The sequence below is a fragment of the Diaphorina citri genome, unplaced genomic scaffold (genome assembly GCF_000475195.1).
Source record: "Diaphorina citri unplaced genomic scaffold, Diaci psyllid genome assembly version 1.1 scaffold86, whole genome shotgun sequence".
Classification (NCBI taxonomy): Eukaryota; Metazoa; Arthropoda; class Insecta; order Hemiptera; family Psyllidae; genus Diaphorina; species Diaphorina citri.
The window spans coordinates 115063-137330 of NW_007377523.1; the positions used below are offsets into that span (position 1 = coordinate 115063).

At 36.7% G+C, this 22268-nt stretch overlaps 3 protein-coding genes and 1 long non-coding RNA gene across 4 annotated transcripts; 3 read left to right on the forward strand and 1 right to left on the reverse strand.

The window, feature by feature from the left end:
• On the forward strand, window positions 1-1309 carry LOC113473735. Its single transcript, XR_003395632.1, has 2 exons — window positions 1-153; window positions 241-1309. It is a non-coding gene; the product is annotated as an uncharacterized LOC113473735 (long non-coding RNA).
• Window positions 1310-1362: 53 nt separating this feature from the next.
• LOC103523951 (bifunctional polynucleotide phosphatase/kinase) lies at window positions 1363-11193 on the forward strand. Its single transcript, XM_026833197.1, has 6 exons — window positions 1363-1594; window positions 1741-1970; window positions 9097-9414; window positions 9997-10272; window positions 10715-10791; window positions 10950-11193. The coding sequence occupies exons 1-6, from the start codon at window positions 1462-1464 to the stop codon at window positions 11176-11178; spliced, it is 1263 nt and encodes a 420-aa protein (XP_026688998.1). The 5' UTR covers window positions 1363-1461; the 3' UTR covers window positions 11179-11193.
• LOC113473732 (NEDD8-conjugating enzyme UBE2F-like) lies at window positions 3266-4983 on the reverse strand. Its single transcript, XM_026833198.1, has 4 exons — window positions 4832-4983; window positions 4441-4557; window positions 3993-4154; window positions 3266-3447 (listed from the first exon to the last, which is right to left on the reverse strand). Exons 2-4 carry the CDS (start codon window positions 4546-4548, stop codon window positions 3271-3273), a joined length of 447 nt encoding a protein of 148 aa, XP_026688999.1. The 5' UTR covers window positions 4549-4557; window positions 4832-4983; the 3' UTR covers window positions 3266-3270.
• Window positions 11194-13251: 2058 nt separating the features above from the next.
• Window positions 13252-15163, forward strand: LOC103523906 (protein KRTCAP2 homolog). The gene is made up of 3 exons (XM_008488917.3): window positions 13252-13529; window positions 13790-14008; window positions 14807-15163. The coding sequence occupies exons 1-3, from the start codon at window positions 13526-13528 to the stop codon at window positions 14986-14988; spliced, it is 405 nt and encodes a 134-aa protein (XP_008487139.1). The 5' UTR covers window positions 13252-13525; the 3' UTR covers window positions 14989-15163.
• Window positions 15164-22268: the final 7105 nt, after the last annotated feature.

Below are 22268 nucleotides of genomic sequence, written 5' to 3' on the forward strand. Positions count from 1 at the left end.
AAAATCTTCATTGGACAATGGACATGGAGATATCGTATGGACTCATGCAGGTCGTGGGTTCAATTCCTAACTGATGATGATAATTTTTTGGTTCCTTGTTTTTTCCAAAGTTAAATGCATTGTCAATTATTTTTGATTTAAATAATAATATAGGTACAATAATTTTTCAATTTTTTGGTTCCTTGTTTTTTCCAAAGTTAAATGCATTGTCAATTATTTTTGATTTAAATAATAATATAGGTACAATAATTTTTCAAAAATAAATAGATTTTTATAATATTGATCAGAATTCACACACAGAAAATCCATTTAATTACAACTTAAAACAATATTTTATAAATACCTATGGTATTGATTTTATTACACAAAGCTAAATATTTTACAAGAAGTTAATCTTATTTTTATACAGAAAGTACATTAATAATTAACTAATTATAAATAAATTTTTGTTTGCCTGCACCAGGCTGGGAAGTTATAAAAATTGGAAGTTGGTTGACTTTTAATTGTTCTGTTTCTGTGATAAACAAATATTCCCCTTGACTGCTGAACTTACCAGTCCTGGTAGGTGTTGAAGTCATACCATGTTCTAATCCCATTTTTTTTTTTTTTTTTTTTTTTTTGAGAGAGATAGAGAGAGAGCTAGAGCTATTATGCCATAAAGTACGAAAATTGGTAATTGATCCCATTTTATGGTCATAAATTATTTTCAGAATTACCTTGGTCCAATGTTATTTCCCAGATGATCCCTTCTTCTCAGGAAGATGAAGGTGTATGAGATGAGATAACCAATTAACCACTAAAGTTGTAAAATATACCTCACATCACTTATCTTCCTTTTACTCACGGATTATTTGTGCTTGTGGAGGCTAATTGGATGCCTTAGCCAGTAGACCAGGTTGGACACAGACACCACACTTATGATAAGTGAGAGCACTTACCAACTCACTCTTTTCACACCCACTATCATCGACGTGCATACTGATGGACATAGTCTCTCACTCGCTCACGGAAAAGCTCCTTGTTTTTTTGGTACATTTCAGCAGCCTCGATGTTGAGTGGATCATCAAAATTCAATAAATCCTGGAAAGGAAGGAAAGAGAAAATTAGTAAGCAAAAGTTAGCATTAGGTCTGTAGTTTCATGTTATTCACATTTTGGAGTTTTTCCACATCTCTGCTTTTGTTGATTATTATCTGCCTTTTTACTTTCCTTATCCTATAGGAAGGAAAGTAATGTAATCGGGTCAAATTTTCTATGGTCAGTTTTTTGTGCCAAAACACGTTTTAAGGTCCCTAGAGCCTAAATCCAAAGTTTCAGCCATTGGTCTGTGTGTCTGTCCTTCTGTCTGTAAACAAACTTTTTCTTATTTTCAGTCATCATTGAAATCAATACCCTCACGCATTGCGTAAAACTCAAACAGCTTGGCAGCAATCACTCGGGTCTCAATGGCAAAGCTTTGGTTATGAACGAGGAGAAACTGTTGGAACATCATGATATTGTTGAAGTGCTGCACAATACATACAAATATAAAGTTGAGCTTGAAGGGCTAAGTAGTACAAATAATCAGTTGTATGGATCACAAGAAGACCATGAAGGTAGGTATCAAACATTTTGAAACCTTAGTGTGGGTAATCCAATTAATATCTAAATTCTAAATGAAAATAATCTCAAGATAATTAAAAAAAAATCTCTAAAGACTCATAAATCTCATAATTAGAAACAATTTTTTTTTATCTTACAGAAGCTCCTTTGGGTAAGCAGACAATCTCACCAAATCAGGAAGAAACCTCAACAGTCAGTACTAAAAGATGTCTTGACCATGTAGAAAACTGTACAGAAAATAGCACCAAGAAATTAAAGCTGTGTGAAGGTGCTGATACAATAGATCCAGACATGAAGGGATCTTGGGACATTGTGGATAATGGGAAACTTCTAGTGTTCACCTCAAATGATGTTTGCAATTCAGCCAAGGTAATTTGACAGATCAGCATGGTGGGAATAAGCCACACTAAAAAAAAAAAAAAAAAAAAAAAAAAAAAAAAAAAATGACTAAGGTCCCTAGAGCCTAAATCCAAAGTTTCAGCCATTGGTCTGTGTGTCTGTCCTTCTGTCTGTAAACAAAATATTATCTCGAGAACGGCAAGAGCTAGAGAATTGAAATTTGTCATGCAGCTGTCAAATGTGACAAGGATGCGACACGAAACTTTTGGTTAAGATCGATGCAACGCTTGGCGGCATTTCGGTCGGTTTTTTGCGGTTTTTGGTGTAATTCAATGATATCTCGAGAACAGTATGAGCTAGAAACTTGAAATTTGGCATGTAGTCCACAAATGTGACAAGGATGCAACAAAAAACTTTTGGTCAAGATAGGTGCTGCGGTTGGCGGTATTTTGACCGCTTTTTAGCGGCTTTTGACCGTTTTTTGGCGCTTTTCAGATATACTGACTAAATGGTTAGAGATATTGTGAAAATTACAATAGATTAACACTCAAATAGGCATCATTCAATAGGATAAGGAAAGCCGTGTGATGTTCACACCAGATTTTCGTTGATTGTTATTGGTACAACCAATGTACCAATTAATTTAAATTTATAAAAAAAGTCACTCCTTTATTTATTTTCCTTATAAAAAAGAAAATTCCTAAAATTCAGTTCACTGATGGGATAGAATGGGTTTATTTTCTCCAGTGTAAGTTTTACTGAAAATTTAGTAACGTAACGGTGTCACGTCACTTTGAAAAGAAATGACACACAGAAAACTGATTGTAAACGGTTCTTTTACCCTGTAAAAAAATCAATACCCGCGAATATTTGAAACCGCTTAACATTTTGATGCTGTGGCTTTTCTGGTATCTGGTTCTGGAAATCTGGACTTGGATTTGGATTCTAGAGAACCTAAACCTAAAACCTATTTTTGATTAATTTTTCTTGCAGTTCTTAAGTCACTCCTTTATAGACCTCCAAAAAATAGAATATTATTATGATTGATTATATATAACTTCCTAAACTTGCAGATCCAAAGTCTACTGTGCTAACCACTGTGTCAACTAATGAGTCAACATTCAGAACAATGAATTAAATAATGTCACAGTCAACCTTCAGATCACCAGATTTATGTTAAACTTACTGTAAATAGAGAGTTGAGTCCCCAGATGACATCTTTTAGTTTCCGTGTGGGTGATCTACTGTGCTAACCACTGTGTCAACTAATGAGTCAACATTCAGAACAATGAATTAAATAATGTCACAGACAACCTTCAGATCACCAGATTTATGTTAAACTTACTGTAAATAGAGAGTTGAGTCCCCAGATGACATCTTTTAGTTTCCGTGTGGGTGCCCATCCCAGACCATCAATGGAGTTTTGTCTCAACAGACTCAAACAGATGTCTCCATTTTCATTAATATTTGGATGCCATAGCTTGGTCAAACACTTTACTTTGGGAGGCTGAAACAAAGGTAAGAGCAAAAATCATTGATTTGCTAATATTGTTAATTTCTTTATAAATTTGCTATGACATTTGGCATTTTAAATTGGAGTCCAGCTTATGGTTCCTGCCACCTCTGCACAATCATAATATTTATATTATAAATCGGGTGGCCAGACTTTTTTCGTTGCGGTTCCCTTCTTAACCTTTTGCGTACAGAATCAATTTCACCAGAATCGCTCTTACGGTAGGATTCATGTCCCACATGAAACTCAAGCGTTGTTGTCCCTGCCACCTCTGCACAATCATATAAATTTATAAATTAAATAATTATGTACTCATGTGTAATCTTCTCTCTTCTAATTAGCTGTTAGTCCCCTTCTATTTATAAGTTTGCACTTTGGAAATTATTGTAATCCCATGTAATCAAATATGAGCCCAAGACCTTGTCAAGGGACTTTTCAGTCCTACTTGGGCAAAATAAACAAGGTAAATTTACTCCATGCAAGCATTATTAGACTTGGACAATATCATGAATTGTGGGTACAGAATACCATGTACTTACAGCCATATTGTATTCTTCTGGAACACTGACACTGAACAGAAATTTTCCACCCCTCCAGTAGCCTTCATCTGGTGATATAACTATTGTGAACTCATGCAGATGATTAGGATTGGTGAATTTGGTTTTGCATGTGTTTGGTAGATTTTGTTCCATTTCTTGCACCTGGAATGGACACATTAAATTTAAATTTAATCTGAATCCAGGCCATAAAGGACTTCTCACTCTCAACTCCTACTTGTTTTTAAATGGGGAGAACTCTTATGTTATTAGGTCAAGGATAAAATTTCAATACCCCAATTCTAATACTATAGGTACCTATGAGGTGGCTGATAGATAGTAACTATTAGATAACCTTCCAATACAGTGACCAGGAAAGCAGTGATGTCCCAGCCTCCCACCCACCAAGCTTCTGCTGGTTAGCTTGATGTTTTCACCCAACAAATCTTACCTCTTTGATTAGGAGTTTATCTCGGATGAATATTCTTTTGTTGCTACTTTTATCAACAATATCACAGCCTTCATTTTGCATCTTCAACTTCTTGGATAAGGTGATCATATTGAAGACCTGGAGTCACAAAAATAATGCAAGGTCTCAGTAGAATAGTCTTATAAAAATTGCAAATAAGTAAGAAGATGCAACATACAAGTCCAATGATGGTTAGTAGCTCATCTCAGTAGGTGGTCCAGGATGAACCAACTAAACTTGACTGAAAATCATCACATCCCCCATTTTGATCTCGGCTGTTACAACAGTATGCACATATGGGTCTGTCTAACTGCACTGACTAGAGTTGGTGTCATTGGTGTAGCAGACTGATCAGGTGCAAGATACTACTTACCTATAGAAGACGATTTATCTACAGTGAAATAATGGCTCTATTTAACAAACTGTTACAGTGGAATCATGCCAGTCAGCTAAAGTATGAGCTATGAAGTGCTCGATAACTTCATTTCTCTGTGTTTTTCCAATGGTCTTCACACAATTACTAATGAAATTTGGCTGTTACAACAGTATGCACATATGGGTCTGTCTAACTGCACTGACTGGAGTTGGTGTCATGCAGACTGATCAGGTGCAAGATACTACTTACCTATAGAGGACGATTTATCTACAGTAAAATAATGGCTCTATTTAACAATCTGTTACAGTGGAATCATGCTAGTCAGCTAAAGTATGAGCTATGAAGTGCTCGATAACTTCATTTCTCTGTGTTTTTCCAATGGTCTTCACACAATTACTAATGAAATTCTCAACTTCTCTCTCCTTCTAACTTAGTTTCCTTTCCACTTGTCAGTACATTTTCTTAAAAATAAATCTGTATTTCTCTGATTTTCTTTTATTTTTGGATTATGGAATTTTGGTTTTGGAAAATAAAATAAAAGTAAAACTACAACAAATGAAAGATTGATATGTCACCGTTTCAGCGTTTCAGAACTCACCGATTTCACCTATCTAATCAGCTGATTTTCACAACATATCAGCGCTTTAGGAGGCAAACAGCCTATTCTGAAAAATGGGTAGAAAAATGAATTTACCCACAGGGCCGCGCCGTACCCAAAGATTTGTCGAGAAGGATGGGGTCGATAGTCCAATCTGTGATGCACCAGGGTGTGGATGTTTGGATGATCTAAATTTTCGGAGTTTAGAGTGCCTACATTGAAGGGAAGCTCAAGGAGGCCCCTCCAAAAACTGCCCTGCTTAACTAATAACCACTACAACCACAGTACTATAAAAAGCAATTTAGTTTATTGTGCGTCCAAATTTGATAAGGAAATAATCGGAACCGTTGAGATTTTCAACGCTTTGAACCGTTGAGCTGTTCAACGCTTTTTAAGAACCTTTCACACGATCCTACTACAGTAGTGAGCATTTAATAAGCAATTTAGTTTATTGTGCGTCCAAATTTGTGATAAGGAAATAATCGGAACCGTTGAGATTTTCAACGCTTTGAACCGTTGAGCTGTTCAACGCTTTTTAAGAACCTTTCACACGATATAATGAAAATCTATTTTCGGATTTTTTATTTTTGCTGAGAAAAACAATGACATCTCGGGTCTAGAATTTTGTTTGGTACCTCGATAGGGGGTGTGTCTATCCAACTTTCACTTGCTCTTCTTGACATGAGAGCTGGACTGAAGAGCAAATTCTGTTCTTCCTCATCTTCCTCTGAACCCACCCAAAACATTTTCCACTAAAACTCGAATATCACGAATTTACAATGTTTAATATTTTAACTCTCTCTTTTTTTAAAAAAACGAGAATAATAAATTTTCCGTTCACTCTCAAATGTTATCGAAGTGCGCGCTACAATATTTGCAGTGACATACTTCAAAAAAACGAGAATAATAAATTTTCCGTTCACTCTCAAATGTTATCGAAGTGCGCGCTACAATATTTGCAGTGACATACTTCTCCTTTTGATATTGTTGGGAGTTATTTTTAGATCACACTCATCTCCCCTATTTTTCTTCTATTTTCCCTCTCTTTTCTTTCACTCTCTCCCTCAGCTGTTTTCTACAGACCATAAGACATGCAACGTGGCATCGGATAGCTCAATATAACATTCTGAAATTTCGACTTGATGTATGTAGAATAGCTCAAACGTGTTATGTAGCCTAGCAGGTCGGCTGGTAAGAACTAATAGCTAGCTAGAATCTAGACAGGTAAGTACTGATTGACTATTTTTAGCAATCAAAATTAATTTCTTGAAAATTCATAAACTATCTGTTATGTAGCCTAGCAGGTCGGCTGGTAAGAACTAATAGCTAATAGCTAGCTAGAATCTAGACAGGTAAGTACTGATTGACTATTTTTAGCAATCAAAATTAATTTCTTGAAAATTCATAAACTATCACATGGTTAGAGGTTTTGTCTTGCAATGGAAAGCGTGAGAAAATGACTGACGGGGTTAGAGAATGTTAGTGCGCAGCAGAACAACACAGGAAGAGTTTTGGAAAACGGCACTAACCTTCGGTTGAACTGTTTTACGAACTGGTGGGCTTAAATATAAGGATTCTGTCCGTTTTGGTTGACCAATAGGAGACGGTACAATATCTTGTCCTATGGTTCGCTTTCGAAGGATAATATCTTCAAATGGCGGTTGCGTCTGACTCGAGGTGGGAGGAACTTTAGATAGTTTTTGGGTAGAGGAAGGATGCGCACCTGCTCCTATGGCGGATCCATTACCCGTAGGTAATGGAGTTGTCCCCCTTAGTGGGGTGTTTCCTCGCAGAGGAGAATTAGCTTCGGGTGGGGGGTTTGGACGGTCCACAGATGGTTGACGTGAGATACCACCACTCAGTCTACTTGCGGCTCTTGTGTAGCGGTCCACACTGCTATCTCTACTGGGGGGTCTTTTGTAATGGTCAAAGTGGTCACTCATTGCCTGAAACATACATAGGAATAATAATAATAGTATTGTTAGCAGAGGAACAGAGCACAGCTTTGTTTGTCATTATTAGTTTCAGCATTTTACTGTACAGGTCTTTTGTAATGGTCAAAGTGGTCACTCATTGCCTGAAACATATACATAGGAATAATAATAATAGTATTGTTAGCAGAGGAACAGAGCACAGCTTTGTTTGTCATTATTAGTTTCAGCATTTTACTGTACGCTCTCTAAAAGCATGAAAAATCATTACTAAGGGGGGGGGGTCCCTTCCATAGCATTTTTAGGAATCGCATGTTGAAGACATGTGTCTTGTGGGAGGCACTGGAGATGGATCCTACTTGCTATAGTTTGCTGTACGGAGTTACGTAGCCTTGTTAGCAGGTCTTTGTCCTGCCCTTGTGAACGATCCTGTGAAATGACGTCGAATAACGACAACTGTGGAACGGAAAGTAAATCGGATGGAGAAGGGGATGGCGAAAAGTATTCTCTACAATTTGCGTCAGTAAACCCAACATTGAGTAACAGGGTGTATTAAAAAATACTAGCCTTGATGGTGTAGTGGTCAAGACCCTCGCCTGAACAGGTGGGCGTCTTCGTAAAATTCAATCTACTCCGGATTGATAAAATTCTACTTGAAAGTATAAAGATTGCAAAGGAAATGAGTTTGTTTCGAGTGGATGCTCAATGGTTATATGGAGTGCTTCTTAATAATATTTACCTTGTTGTTGGAATAGGCTGAGCGGCCCGTGCTTTGACTGGTGAAATACGTCATATGACGTCACCCTGTAGAAGACATATGACCCTCAGCCAAAATTCATAATGATAGGCGACGCGCAGATGATAACAATAATATTTACCTTGTTGTTGGAATAGGCTGAGCGGCCCGTGCTTTGAATGGTGAAATACGTCATATGACGTCACCCTGTAGAAGACATATGACCCTCAGCCAAAATTCATAATGATAGGCGACGCGCAGATGATAAGAAGAGAGACATAGCATCAAACACACATTGATGTTTGATAAATTAGAGGAAAAAAACATCATTAGGAAAAACTAGGAAGGAAAAGAGGAATTGAGAGGAGACAGAGGACAAAGAAACGGAAATCGTGGATAGTGGATGGCTGGATGACGAAAGAAGCAGAAAAGGAACAGAAAACGAGATTCATCAACTTGACATTTTGGGAAAAGAGGAATTGAGAGGAGACAGAGGACGAAGAAACGGAAATCGTGGATAGTGGATGGCTGGATGACGAAAGAAGCAGAAAAGGAACAGAAAACGAGATTCATCAACTTGACATTTTGACTTGATAGGTACTTGTCGTTATCTTACATTATGAGCTAAAACCAGTCATTATCCCTTGTCAGTTTTCTTCGTCTATCATTTTGCCGTCCGTATCTATCTAATTTTCTTACTTTAACTACATTGATAACAACCATGAAACGAAACTGATAATCTGATGACTTCTAGTTGGTTTTATGTTTTGATGTCCTGTTTTTATTGGTACTGTTTATTTTAAGATTTATTAAAGCTCAGGTGAAGGTATGATGGGCGATGTAATTTCAAATGGATATACTTCCCTGTGATTTCCAATGGATATGACTACCTGCTTGTAAAACTTGGTACTTATGTACCTATTCACTACATAAGTAAGTTATATTATCTTTTTTCTTTTTTTTTTCTTAAGTTAATCTTAATCTTCTCTCTTTACAGATTGCATCATTTGACTTGGATGGAACCCTTATCACAACAAAGTCTGGCAAAGTATTTCCTGTAGATACTCATGATTGGAAACTCCTGTTTAGTAATATTGAATCTGTCTTGAAACAATACTTAGATGATGGCTATAAACTCGTCATATTTACCAACCAAGGAGCTATTGGAAGGAAGAAGATGTCGACTCGTGATTTTCAAGCCAAGGCTGAAAAAATCATCAAAAGCCTCAATGTACCTGTCCAGATGTTTGTGGCTACTCAATATGACAGATATAGGAAACCTGTGCCAGGCATGTGGGAATATTTGAGCCAGGAGGTAAGGAGATGAAGCATCAAATATCAGTATTATTAAAATATAAGCTCAGGAATTGGAATACTCTGCCAGACATGAGGCAAGAGGTAACTAGATAACGACAGTACTTATGTAGGTACAACCTACTTAGCAACTTAGATTATACAGTATTATCCTCAGAGAGACAGAGTTTGTCTTGTCAAATGAAAAGTAATAGAAGATAAGTAAAATTAATTAAATTTATTACTTACTTCTATTCTACCCTATGCTAACTCGATTGGTAAACCATCATCTAAGACTTCGTTTGAACCTGTTTCACAGAAAAACGGCGACCTTGCCATCGACATATCTCAGTCTTTCTACGCTGGAGATGCGGCCGGTCGTGCTGCATAAATGTACCTTAGTAAGTGAACCCATACACACATTAAATTTAATCTGAATCCAGGCCATAAAGGACTTCTCACTCTCAACTCCTACTTGTTTTTAAATGGGGAGAACTCTTATGTTATTAGCAATTAATTAAATTTATTACTTACTTCTATTCTACCCTATGCTAACTCGATTGGTAAACCATCATCTAAGACTTTGTTTGAACCTGTTTCACAGAAAAACGGCGACCTTGCCATCGACATATCTCAGTCTTTCTACGCTGGAGATGCGGCCGGTCGTGCTGCAAACTGGGCACCCAAGAAGAAGAAAGACTTTGCCTGTACCGACCATTTGTTCGCGTTCAATTTGAACTTGGCGTTCTTTACGCCCGAGCAGATATTTCTCAATGAAAAAGCTCCTGACTTTCCGAATCTTCCGACGTTTAAACCGAGAGAAGTTTATCAGAAAGCTCAGAGTCAGACAATCCCCAATATTCCTCATGATAAAAAACAGGTAAGGTTATAATAAAATGACCTGTGAAGAATAGTTTAATTTGTTTTTGGCAAAAAAAATTGTCTTGAAATATTTTAAAGTTGAGTAAAAAAAGCACTTCTTTTAAAGAAGTTTGATAGAGGGAACTGCTAAGGTCTTATCGTCCCGAAATAATAGTGGTAGGCCCTGTGAGTCATTATTTATAAGAAATCTTAAAAGAAGAAAAACAGGATAAGAGAAAGCCGGCGCGCGGCGACATCCGTTCAGGATAAAATCCGCCCCGGGCGAGAATGGAACCGGCGCGCGGTGATCAAAAAGTACCACTTTTGGCCCTCGTACTAGCAAGGCCAACCAGCCATGTTAATGTACCTAATTTGCGCGAAATATCGTAACGTGTATTACAGTGTGGCTGGTGTAATTAACTCATGAAATTAATCCACACTTCATTGATTTTCTTTGTCAGGTTCTCATCATGATCGGATCACAAGGCTCAGGGAAAAGCTCTTTCGTCTCCACCTATCTGAAACCTTTGAACTACACCACAGTCAATCGTGACACTCTGGGTTCGTGGCAGAAATGTGTTTCGGTTATGAAAGCGGCTCTAGATAGTGTTTTTGTCAGGTTCTCATCATGATCGGATCACAAGGCTCAGGGAAAAGCTCTTTCGTCTCCACCTATCTCAAACCTTTGAACTACACCACAGTCAATCGTGACACTCTGGGTTCGTGGCAGAAATGTGTTTCGGTTATGAAAGCGGCTCTAGATAGTGGCTTAAGTGTAGTAGTGGACAATACAAATCCTGACAAAGAATCCAGACATCGGTACATAGAGGCGGCTAAGCAACACGGTGTACGATGCATTGCAGTGCATATGAACATTAGCAAGGAGCATGCCAAGCATAATATTAAGGTAATAGATCGTTTATAATTATGTATCATCAGAAACGCTGGAATAGGTCAAATAAAGCTTTAGGATTTGAGCTGAACCTCCGTACCTCGGAACGAATTTTTCCCCGCAAATTCGCAGGTGCGACATCACGGAGCGTGTAACGCAACCGTATGATCTCAGATGTGAGTCCATAAAGGTATGTGTGCTACGACCGTTTGCTCCCAAAGTGCGGAGTCTTCTTTTTTTGTCAATTAAAATGTTCTATACTTGTGCCTGTGAGAGTGCATTGCGTGTGTATGTCTGTGTATATGTAAAGTGATGGGTATGAGATCACCTATATCTATACCATGTGCTGCTCTCATGTCTGATCTGCCTACACATTTTCAGAATTTCCAGATTTTCTATTTTCTGAAAGAAAGTGTTTTGCTTATTGCTTTTTTTAATAGTTTCTTTTTCTATTTTTTTTTTTGTCAATTAAAATGTTCTATACTTGTGCCTGTGAGAGTGCATTGCGTCTGTATGTCTGTGTATATGTAAAGTGATGGGTATGAGATCACCTATATCTATACCATGTGCTGCTCTCATGTCTGATCTGCCTACACATTGTCAATTAAAATGTTCTATACTTGTGCCTGTGAGAGTGCATTGCGTCTGTATGTCTGTGTATATCTAAAGTGATGGGTATGAGATCACCTATATCTATACCATGTGCTGCTCTCATGTCTGATCTGCCTACACATACCCTGCTCTTACTACTCTTCACCGTTTTCACCGTTTCAGCGTTTCAGCGTTTCAGTTTTCACCGTTTCAGCGTTTCAGAACTCACCGATTTCACCTATCTAATCAGCTGATTTTCACAACATATCAGCGCTTTCAGAGGCAAACAGCCTATTCTGAAAAATGGGTAGAAAAATGTATTTACCCACAGGGCCGCGCCGTACCCAAAGATTTGTCGAGAAGGATGGGGTCGATAGTCCAATCTGTGATGCACCAGGGTGTGGATGTTTGGATGATCTAAATTTTCGGAGTTTAGAGTGCCTACATTGAAGGGAAGCTCAAGGAGGCCCCTCCAAAAACTGCCCTGCTTAACTAATAACCACTACAACCACAGTACTATAGTAGTGAGCATTTAATAAGCAATGGAGGAGTTGCAAGTGGGTAAAAATTATAAATAAATGGTCGACTCCTATGTAAAAATAAGTTGGGAAAAATCCAAATCTGACAGGTGCGTGAAGTTAGCACCACAACTTTTGCTGCGAATTTGTACCAAAGCCCATCATTTAGTACCCATTTTGTTCCAGCAAACCCACTTTGTCCCATAATTTGTACCAGCACCATTACATCACAATTCATGTTTTTAGTTTTCCTGGTTTGAATTTCCCACTTAGAAGAATAGATACAGTAAAACGGGGTGAATAGGAACAGTGGGGTGAATAGAAACGAAACTTTAGGTTAAGGTTTGAAAATTATTTATTTTTCCAGCTAAAATTCTAAGAGATGTAATGTGGGCAAAAAAAAAAAACGCTTCCAAATTATAAGACTTCAAATTTTAGCAGGAAAATTGAAGAAAAAAAAATCTTCAAACCTTAACATGAAGTTTCGTTTCAATTCACCCCGTTTTTACATACATTATACTATGGTACAAGAACATCTGTCGTAATAAGCAAAGTGTGTTGTTTCTTCCCAGGTAAACTCAATTAAGATAATTTTATTTTAATACTGGTTGTTGAAAAAAGTAGAAGATATGACAATCTAGAGAACGGATTTCATTACTCCATTTTACTCCTGAAATAGCACAGTTACCTACCTCTCAAGTAGAATTTTTAAATTTTATGACAGTAATACTATAATAGACTGTTGAGTACAAAGTACAAGGTAGGTATGTAAGCACTGGGCGAGAATAATGCCACAAGCGTTCACTACCACCCAACCCTTAAAGCTCCATAATAAACCCTCAATTAAGTGAGGAAAAAATTTCAATGCTCTGGCTGGGATTGAACCCACACCCTCCTGGTTACTAGACCTTGGCCATTACCCCACAAGCTAACTAGGCCGGCGAAAATAAAAAAGGAAAATCTACTAAAGAATTGTTTGCAAATTAGTGCATTTTGATGCTGTGGCTTTTCTGGTATCTGGTTCTGGAAATCTGGACTTGGATTTGGATTCTAGAGAACCTAAACCTAAAACCTATTTTTGATTGATTTTTCTTGCAGTTCTTAATTCAGTTTTTATTAGAAGATACTCGTTGAATTCTCACCAGTCAAAGGAGAGGCAATTCATTCTGTAACCCATTACTCCGGGATCAATACCTACCATTGCAATAAATTGGGAAGACCAACTTCCTAGCTAGTTACACTCTGTTTGCTGTAAATTGATTAGCTCAAAAATGGGTAAGAAATGTACTTTCAGCTTCTAATATATTATCCAACTAACTAATCATAGCATCTAGTAGGTTCATTGCTCTGTAGACTTCAGAACTTACTTGGAAAATGGTCTCATTCATTTGACTGGATAGCAGTCAGTAGGCACTGACCTCCTCTAATCACCATTGGTATCCAGTAGGATTTCAGTTTAAAATAACTACAAAAGATACAATTGATACTGGTCAACTAATACTTAACACTGATTTCAATATTTCTTTTGATTTCAGCATTATCAAATGGAAACTCCTTCCTCATCTCACTCATTTTGACAGTGATCATATTTTCCGGGATGCAAATGTACAGACAGTGGCTGTCATCTTCACAACTCAATACCATACTAGGAGGACTCTTGGGCTCTCTGTTTTTTGTATTCTCTCTAACAGGACTGGGCAATTTAGAATCTACAATATTTGGAAAGAATTTCCAGACAAAACTTTTCCCTGAAGGTAAGAACAATAATGAATATAATGATCCATGCTGCCCTTGTATTTTGATGTCAAACTTTTATTTTAATGTCTTTTGTTGGTGCAAGATGTAGCAATATAAATGCCTTGTTGAGCAATACAGGTTCATCAACCTGTAGTCCTGGTTCTACTCCTGAAGGTAAGAACAATAATGAATATAATGATCCATGCTGCCCTTGTATTTTGATGTCAAACTTTTTTTTAATGTCTTTTGTTGGTGCAAGATGTAGCAATATAAATGCCTTGTTGAGCAATACAGGTTCATCAACCTGTAGTCCTGGTTCTACATGAAGTGGTTGGGAAAGTGCCCAAGTACTTGCACTTAACCTCCAAAGTTTTAGCCCACATTTTCATGTTGAAACACTCAGGCCAGCCACACACTATCAGGAACACCTGATCAGATCTGCTTGTCGGGTCTATCTGATACCTGATGAGCACACCCACTACCCATTATCAGGTAGATTTCACAGGTATGGCTGAAAAGGTCTGCTTGATACCTGATGAACACACACACTATCAGGTATATCTGTCAGGTCTACCTGATAGTTAGTGGCTGGCCTCAGAGATCCGTAATAAGCAATCATTTCAACATGAACCTGCAGAGCAAGGCCTTGGTTTTCCATACCTACTAACAACCTACCTTTTTCTCATTCCATGTCAACAGTTATCCTATGTATGCTGGGTGCAGTACAGCAATCATTTCAACATGAACCTGCAAAGCAAGGCCTTGGTTTTCCATACCTACTAACAACCTACCTTTTTCTCATTCCATGTCAACAGTTATCCTATGTATGCTGGGTGCAGTAATGGCAGCTGGTATGGTACACAGGGTATGTGCTACATCTTGTATAATGTTCTCAATCATAGACCTGTACTATATGAATAGAATATCCCAGAAAGTTCATGTTCAGCCAATCATCCAGGCATCTCAGCCCACAGGAGGAAAGAAAAAGAAGAACTGAAAATAAATGCCAAAAACACGGATTCAAATGGTCTGGTGTTTTTGTACTCTTCTAACTTTTCATTTGAGGCTGATTATTCCTGTCTCCTATCTATTGTTTTTTTTAACACCTAATTTAGTATTATCTGCATAAAAATTATTATATTATGTAAGTTTGCAGAAAGCGTGTGTCCCCCTCTCCTTCTAACACCTAATTTAGTATTATCTGCATAAAAATTATTTTATGTAAGTTTGCAGAAAGCGTGTGTCCCCCTCTCCTTCTCTGCCTCAAAATTAACTACTGCCTATTTTTAAACCTACCTCTTTTTTTAACACCTAATTTAGTATTATCTGCATAAAAATTATTATATTATGTAAGTTTGCAGAAAGCGTGTGCCCCCCTCTCCTTCTCTGCCTCAAAATTAACTACTGCCTATTTTTAAACCTACCTCTTTTTTTTACCATAATGCAACAAGTAAAAATTGAAAATGCAACTCCTCTTAACTTTTCTACACTCCCCTAAGATATTTGTAATATGTAGTACTGCCTATTTTTAAACCTACCTCTTTTTTTTTACCATAATGCAACAAGTAAAAATTGAAAATGCAACTCCTCTTAACTTTTCTACACTCCCCTAAGATATTTGTAATATGTACATATTTCGTAAAGTCCTACAAATCATAGGTAAACTTATTGAGGATCATTATTCTATCCTTATGAATTAAAAAAAAATAATAATACACATATTATGTGTAGGCTGTGCCTATACTCTACACCCTAAGCAGTTGTAACTCATGAGCATACTTAGGGAAACATGTACATATTTCGTAAAGTACTACAAAAAGTTTATAATCATAGGTAAACTTATTGAGGATCATTATTCTATCCTTATGAATTAAAAAAAATAATAATACACATATTATGTGTAGGCTGTGCCTATACTCTACACCCTAAGCAGTTGTAACTCATGAGCATACTTCTTAGGGAATGTTGGGGCATATTCTCCAACTACTACATGAGATTATAGACTCCAGCCCTTAGTGCATTATCTATCCCCTATGAGGAGCTAATAATACACATATTATGTGTAGGCTGTGCCTATACTCTACACCCTAAGCAGTTGTAACTCATGAGCATACTTAAAATAATAATACACATATTATGTGTAGGCTGTGCCTATACTCTACACCCTAAGCAGTTGTAACTCATGAGCATACTTAGGGAATGTTGGGGCATATTCTCCAACTACTACATGAGATTATAGACTCCAGCCCTTAGTGCATTATCTATCCCCTATGAGGAGCACCTACAAAAATCATCTTTTAGCAGAGTAGTTATAATAGTGTAAAGTACTTCAACTTCACCCACCAATCTCCTTAGTTACTACTTACTATTATTTTTAGTTTCTATTAACACTTATAATTTTTATTAACTCAACATACACGATGTGTTATTGTGTTCTCGAATCTCACACCCACTTTATTTTAAGTGAATAGTTTTGCTGTTGAAGATAACTCAATATGCACTGGTAAACTCCAAATGCCTGATTGTGTTCGTGAAATAAATTAACTACTAGATAGAAAATCTAATCAGCAAATTTTAACTCCTTTGTTGATCTTTTTTTTTTTTGCAAAAGCGAAAAAGTAGGACTTCACTTCTTTCGGTCAACTAATAAGAACTTAAGGAATAGGACTCTGATGAAGTTGGTAGGTGATAAAATACACATTCGTTCTCTCAGTTTTATTGACTTTTGTATGTCAAATATGTAGATTTGTAGATAGATGACAGAGTGTCAAATTATCATACAACATAATAATATCTATAGACTTGGGCTGTATGGACTTTCACTTTCAAAAAGTGAAGTAGTATTTGTTTTCCATACAACCCAATACTACAAAAGTACTTATTTGATATGTCGGTAGGCACTTCCACCCAACCCGCCCCATTACCACCACCATTTCAATCAATGACAGCAAACAACACATGGTAAGGAAACAATATAAAATGGAAAACCATCCAGTCGCGAAATCAAAATAAACGCTCTCACTCTTTTTTTTTGCCAAATAAAATTTATGTAAATTTTTTTATTTATTTTTTTATATTCCATCGCGAAGCCCCCGGGAGCGCGCAGCGCGACCGTATACGCAACCCCGCGTAGCGAACACGCGAAGCCCCCGGGGGGTGGCTAAACATTGGCTTCACTCCGGGAGTTTGTCTGACAGAGTCAAAAGCTTCCTAATGGACAGAAAAGACAGAGGTGAGTGACAAGGGAGAGAGACAGAGGCCGATTTCACCAAACTTCAATCAAGCCTTAATTGAATCATTAAGCACTGATGGGGAATTAAAGTTGATATACAGACCTGTGCGCTGTGGCAAATTTTCAATATAATAAATATATCAGTACAATTATGATTTTACTATTAATTTTAGCCTCATTCAGCAATAACACATGGAAATTTCAATTTGCCAAAGCTCTGCCGCGGAAGTGTTTGTAGCTTTGTGGTATGTGTCGTAGTATGCAGGTCTGTATCCACGAGATATAAATATTGGCAGGGGAATACTATGGTTCTTTTCATGAATTCTTTTTACATGATTTGTGAAACTCATTTCTTGAGAAACGATCACTGTTGGCGGTCTAAAATCCAAAATCCTTTCTCTCTCTCTTTTCCCCAGCAGTTTTTTTTTATATAAAATTTACACCTATTCTCTACCAAAACCTAATACATAAGACCTATGTGATTGTGGTATGTGCCGTAGTATGCAGGTCTGTATCCACGAGATATAAATATTGGCAGGGGAATACTATGGTTCTTTTCACGAATTCTTTTTACATGATTTGTGAAACTCATTTCTTGAGAAACGATCACGATTGGCGGTGTAAAATCCAAAATCCTCTCTCTTTTTTTTTATATATAAAATTTAAACCTATTCTCTACCAAAACCTAATACATAAGACCTTGTTTAGACTGCGGGAGTAAACAGACTTTTCAGTCTCCTTTTTTTATATATATAAAATTTAAACCTATTCTCTACCAAAACCTAATACATAAGACCTTGTTTAGACTGCGGGAGTAAACAGACTTTTCAGTCTCATTCTTGCAGTATAAACAGAGAATATTCTGTTCTATCTTTGGAACAACGTGAGTATAGCACAAAGCGCTCAAGTCACGTAGCCCCTGCGTCACGTACGTAACATATAGAAATCTTAATAACGCGAGATTCTACACACGTGAAACCCGTTCCACTTTACCTCTTTCCTCGTTTTATGACTTTCAAATTTGTCTTTTTCTCTACAGCAGCGATTCTCAACAGGGGGTGCGCGAAAAATGACTGTGTAATGGCGGACAAGAGCAAATTTTGACTTCTTACTAGTGCAGTACAGTTTTAAAAAAAGTAGTGAATTTTGTTCGAAGGGTACTGAGTTTTTAGGACTTAGTAGCAATACACATCAACCTAGGTATGAGTACCCGGCACTCATTATGTTGGTGGCGGGGGTTCAAATTTTAACGGCTTACTAGTGCAGTACAGTTTTTAAAAAAGTAGTGAATTTTGTTCTAAGGGTACTGAGTTTTTAGGACTTAGTAGCAATACACATCAACCTAGGTATGAGTACCCGGCACTCATTATGTTGGTGGCGGGGGTTCGTGAGATTAAACCCGGCTACCCAAGGGGTACATGGGCGGAAAAAGGTTGAGAACCACTGCTCTACAGTATGCCGTAGTTTACTACCCAAGGGGTACATGGATGGAAAAAGGTTGAGAACCGCTGCTCTACAGTATACCGTAGTTTACTCGCTGTCGTTTCTTGTCTTTTATTTTATGCCGCTCAACGTGTTCTTGAAAACTTAGACTGTCAGTCTCAGTCTAGGAATTATAGTTGTACGTGGAAAAAGATCGAAAAAAAGATAGGGAAGATGATGTCCAAAATGTGCCTTCTGTGCTTCTGGAGGGGCCTTTTTTTCTGTGTGGGTTTGAATGTTCAGGAAACCACTAGTGATGATGATAACAGAAAACTTGGTGCAGGTACCTAAGTACCTACACCAAGTATGCAGATACCCATAAAACTAGATAAAAATGTATATTCATCTCCTAAAGGAAAGGGGGGAGTTAATAATTAAATCTTCTTTGTATGTACTCGTCATTCTATTTAATTCTTACTCCTACCTTAAGATTCCCCTTTTTGTTCCTCTTTTACAAGGATAAATCTTTTTAATGATTTAAATCTTCTTTGTACCTATGTACTCGTCATTCTATTTAATTCTTACTCCTACCTTAAGATTCCCCTTTTTGTTCCTCTTTTACAAGGATAAATCTTTTTAATGACATGTAGGTAAGCACTATGGTTAGTTAATAGGTCATAGAGTCAATAGACCAACTTACAAATAAAATATTAAAATCGACTATACATTTTACATTGAATACCTAGAAGAATTTTTTGGGGTAAGCCTGTGGTTTTTTCCTCCCTTTTTCATTAAATTTATTCTTACATTAGTAGAAAAGTAAGCGATTTCGCCAGCCGTTTAATTTTTAATGACGACAATGCTACGCTCGAGTCTCGAATGAAATTTACTAGGTGCCTCACTTTCAAGCTTGGTAACATAATAATAAATAATAATTATTCTTTTACGTCTAAACTTAAGATAACACAAGGAGAGATAGAGCAGTGGTAAAAGGAAGGAAGATAAGTAAGTCACTTTTTTACTCCTATTTCTCGAGCTACTTAAATCCATTTGGAAAAAATCAGAAAGGAGGGACATTAAAACGAGAGAGGGGAACGTGATAAAAGACATTAATGTTCTTAAAATGAAAAACATGCTGAAATTTGAGCCCTAAAAAAAGCACTATAGTACAGAAATGGTCCGTTGAGGTACCTACTAATAAAGTTTCTTTTATGTTAGAGAATAAGTTGAGGTATCATTGTCCCCTAAAGGTGGTAATGTTGTCCAATTTTTATTATTATTAAATAAAAAAAAAAAAAAAAAAAACTCATACCTTTTACTTTTTTGGTTTTTTTAACTATGTAGGAGTACCTATACCTACTCTCTTGTTTTATGTAATTATTTACGTACCACCCACTCTAAAGTCCCTTAAAAATAGACTGCGGGAAGTACTGGGAATAGATACCTAATTATTTATATCTAGTCTATTCCTGTCTGATATTTATACAAGAAGTAGAAGGTAGTAATCTCTATGGCTATACGAACCCACGTATTTTGTAAGCTGATTAAATAATTGAAGGATGAACTGTAAGATTACATTTAGAGGAAATAAGATCTTTTCCTCTGAATTTTTTGGCAGTCATAATAGTATAATGTGCATTTCCTTTCGACGCCTTCAAAAAGAAATAAAATAAAATAAATAAACTTACAAGAAATGAGTCGAAATAAGAACTTCCATTTTTCAATCACGTATGTAGAAGTTCAACAAGATTTGGCATTAAAAAAAACCTGATGAATAAGGAGTAAGTACACAAGTCCTAAACAGTTCTGGGAGGAGCTCTAAACTCCAAGAGTCCAAGGGTAATGCTATAAAAGTTAGTCTTTCTTTGTATGGAAATCTGTTTGGGCGTGCAGCCAACAGAAACTGGGAAAGCTGAAAGCAAGAGCAGAAGCCAGAATCCGTTGGTATCCGCTCAAGTGTTAAGCTCATAATTGATGAAAAACGGGTGTTTAGTGTTCAGAGGTACTCAACTGAGCGATTTATATCAAAACACCTACCTATATCTTTCTTTTACCCTTCACCCCAGCTTCTGTTTACCCTTTTCTATCCCCTTTACCCTTTTATCTTTCTTTTGTTCCAACAGGGTTAACACTAACAGGAGGTATAATAATCTGGATTTCTTTCTACCTTAAAATTTACCTTTGCTTTGTGCAGAATGCACAAAGAACGGTAGATTTTATGACATACCTAAAGAGGTGAGATAAACGCCATACTTCGGCTTAGGTCGAACCCGCGCTCTCCTGCTTACAAAACGAGGTGATACTATGTTCTCTATCCTATATCTAACTCCTTACCAAAGTTTATCACCTAGTACCTATGCATTAGCCAGATAGGTATGTAGGTAAGTATTACTATGTTCTCTATCCTATATCTAACTCCTTACCAAAGTTTATCACCTAGTACCTATGCATTAGCCAGATAGATATGTAGGTAAGTAGACTAATTAGGTATACCTATGTAATGTACTGAACTGAGTTAGTCACTAAAGGTATGGTCGCCTGTTATTATACTGAGTATGCAATGTGGAACACAAAAGTAGGACCCTATATGTAATGTACTGAACTGAGTTAGTCACTAAAGGTATGGTCGCCTGTTATTATACTGAGTATGCAATGTGGAACACAAAAGTAGGTGTAATGTACTGAACTGAGTTAGTCACTAAAGGTATGGTCGCCTGTTATTATACTGAGTATGCAATGTGGAACACAAAAGTAGGACTCCTATGGGTAGTGGGTTCAGAAAGAACTCCAATGTCGAACAGTTTGATGTCAGGCTACTAGTACCGAAGATTTTTTAATAAAATTCTCAAGATAGGCACATAGATACCTATACCTAGACATTATCAACACTATTCAAAATTCATAAATTGAAAGAAAGGGAAAAAAGTAAAGAGACGGCAAAAAGTGAAAAAAAATATAATAATAGGTACCTACTACTAAAATAATACTGAAAAATGAAAATATAACAAAAAGTGTAAAATATCTTGAGGATTATGCCTACTACTAAAATAATACTGAAAAATGAAAATATAACAAAAAGTGTAAAATATCTTGAGGATTATGAGTACCTACTACTAAAATAATACTGAAAAATGAAAATATAACAAAAAGTGTAAAATATCTTGAGGATTATGCCTAAAAAAAGAATGGTTTTGGCACACCTCGCACAAACCTCATTCAACATTTTCAGACCACTAACATCATAATTATTTTGCATTTTCTTTCGACGCCTTCAAAAAGAAATAAAATAAAATAAATAAAATTACAAGAAATGAGTCGAAATAAGAACTTCCATTTTTCAATCACGTATGTAGAAGTTCAACAAGATTTGGCATTAAAAAAACCTGATGCTAAAGAGGTGAGATAAACGCCATCATATCTAGGCGCACGGCAGTGCGCCAGGCCAAGTTCCGGCCTGAGCACGCCAGTGTGTATATTACACGAAGCATTTCGACGCATTTTTTTGCATTTTCTTTCGACGCCTTCAAAAAGAAATAAAATAAAATAAATAAACTTACAAGAAATGAGTCGAAATAAGAACTTCCATTTTTCAATCACGTATGTAGAAGTTCAACAAGATTTGG

Coding starts and splice junctions, on each gene's coding strand:
- LOC113473732 (XM_026833198.1), bottom strand. CDS start 4,548: ATGATCACCTTATCCAAGAAGTTGAAGATGCAAAATGAAGGCTGTGAT. Junction 4,155..4,440: donor ATAAACTCCTAATCAAAGAG/GTAAGATTTGTT, acceptor TGTCCATTCCAG/GTGCAAGAAATGGAACAAAA. Junction 3,448..3,992: donor CAGAAGAATACAATATGGCT/GTAAGTACATGG, acceptor CCTTTGTTTCAG/CCTCCCAAAGTAAAGTGTTT.
- LOC103523906 (XM_008488917.3), top strand. Junction 14,009..14,806: donor GACAAAACTTTTCCCTGAAG/GTAAGAACAATA, acceptor CCATGTCAACAG/TTATCCTATGTATGCTGGGT.
- LOC103523951 (XM_026833197.1), top strand. CDS start 1,462: ATGAACGAGGAGAAACTGTTGGAACATCATGATATTGTTGAAGTGCTG. Junction 1,971..9,096: donor ATGTTTGCAATTCAGCCAAG/GTAATTTGACAG, acceptor CTCTCTTTACAG/ATTGCATCATTTGACTTGGA. Junction 10,792..10,949: donor CTGAAACCTTTGAACTACAC/CACAGTCAATCG, acceptor TTTGAACTACAC/CACAGTCAATCGTGACACTC.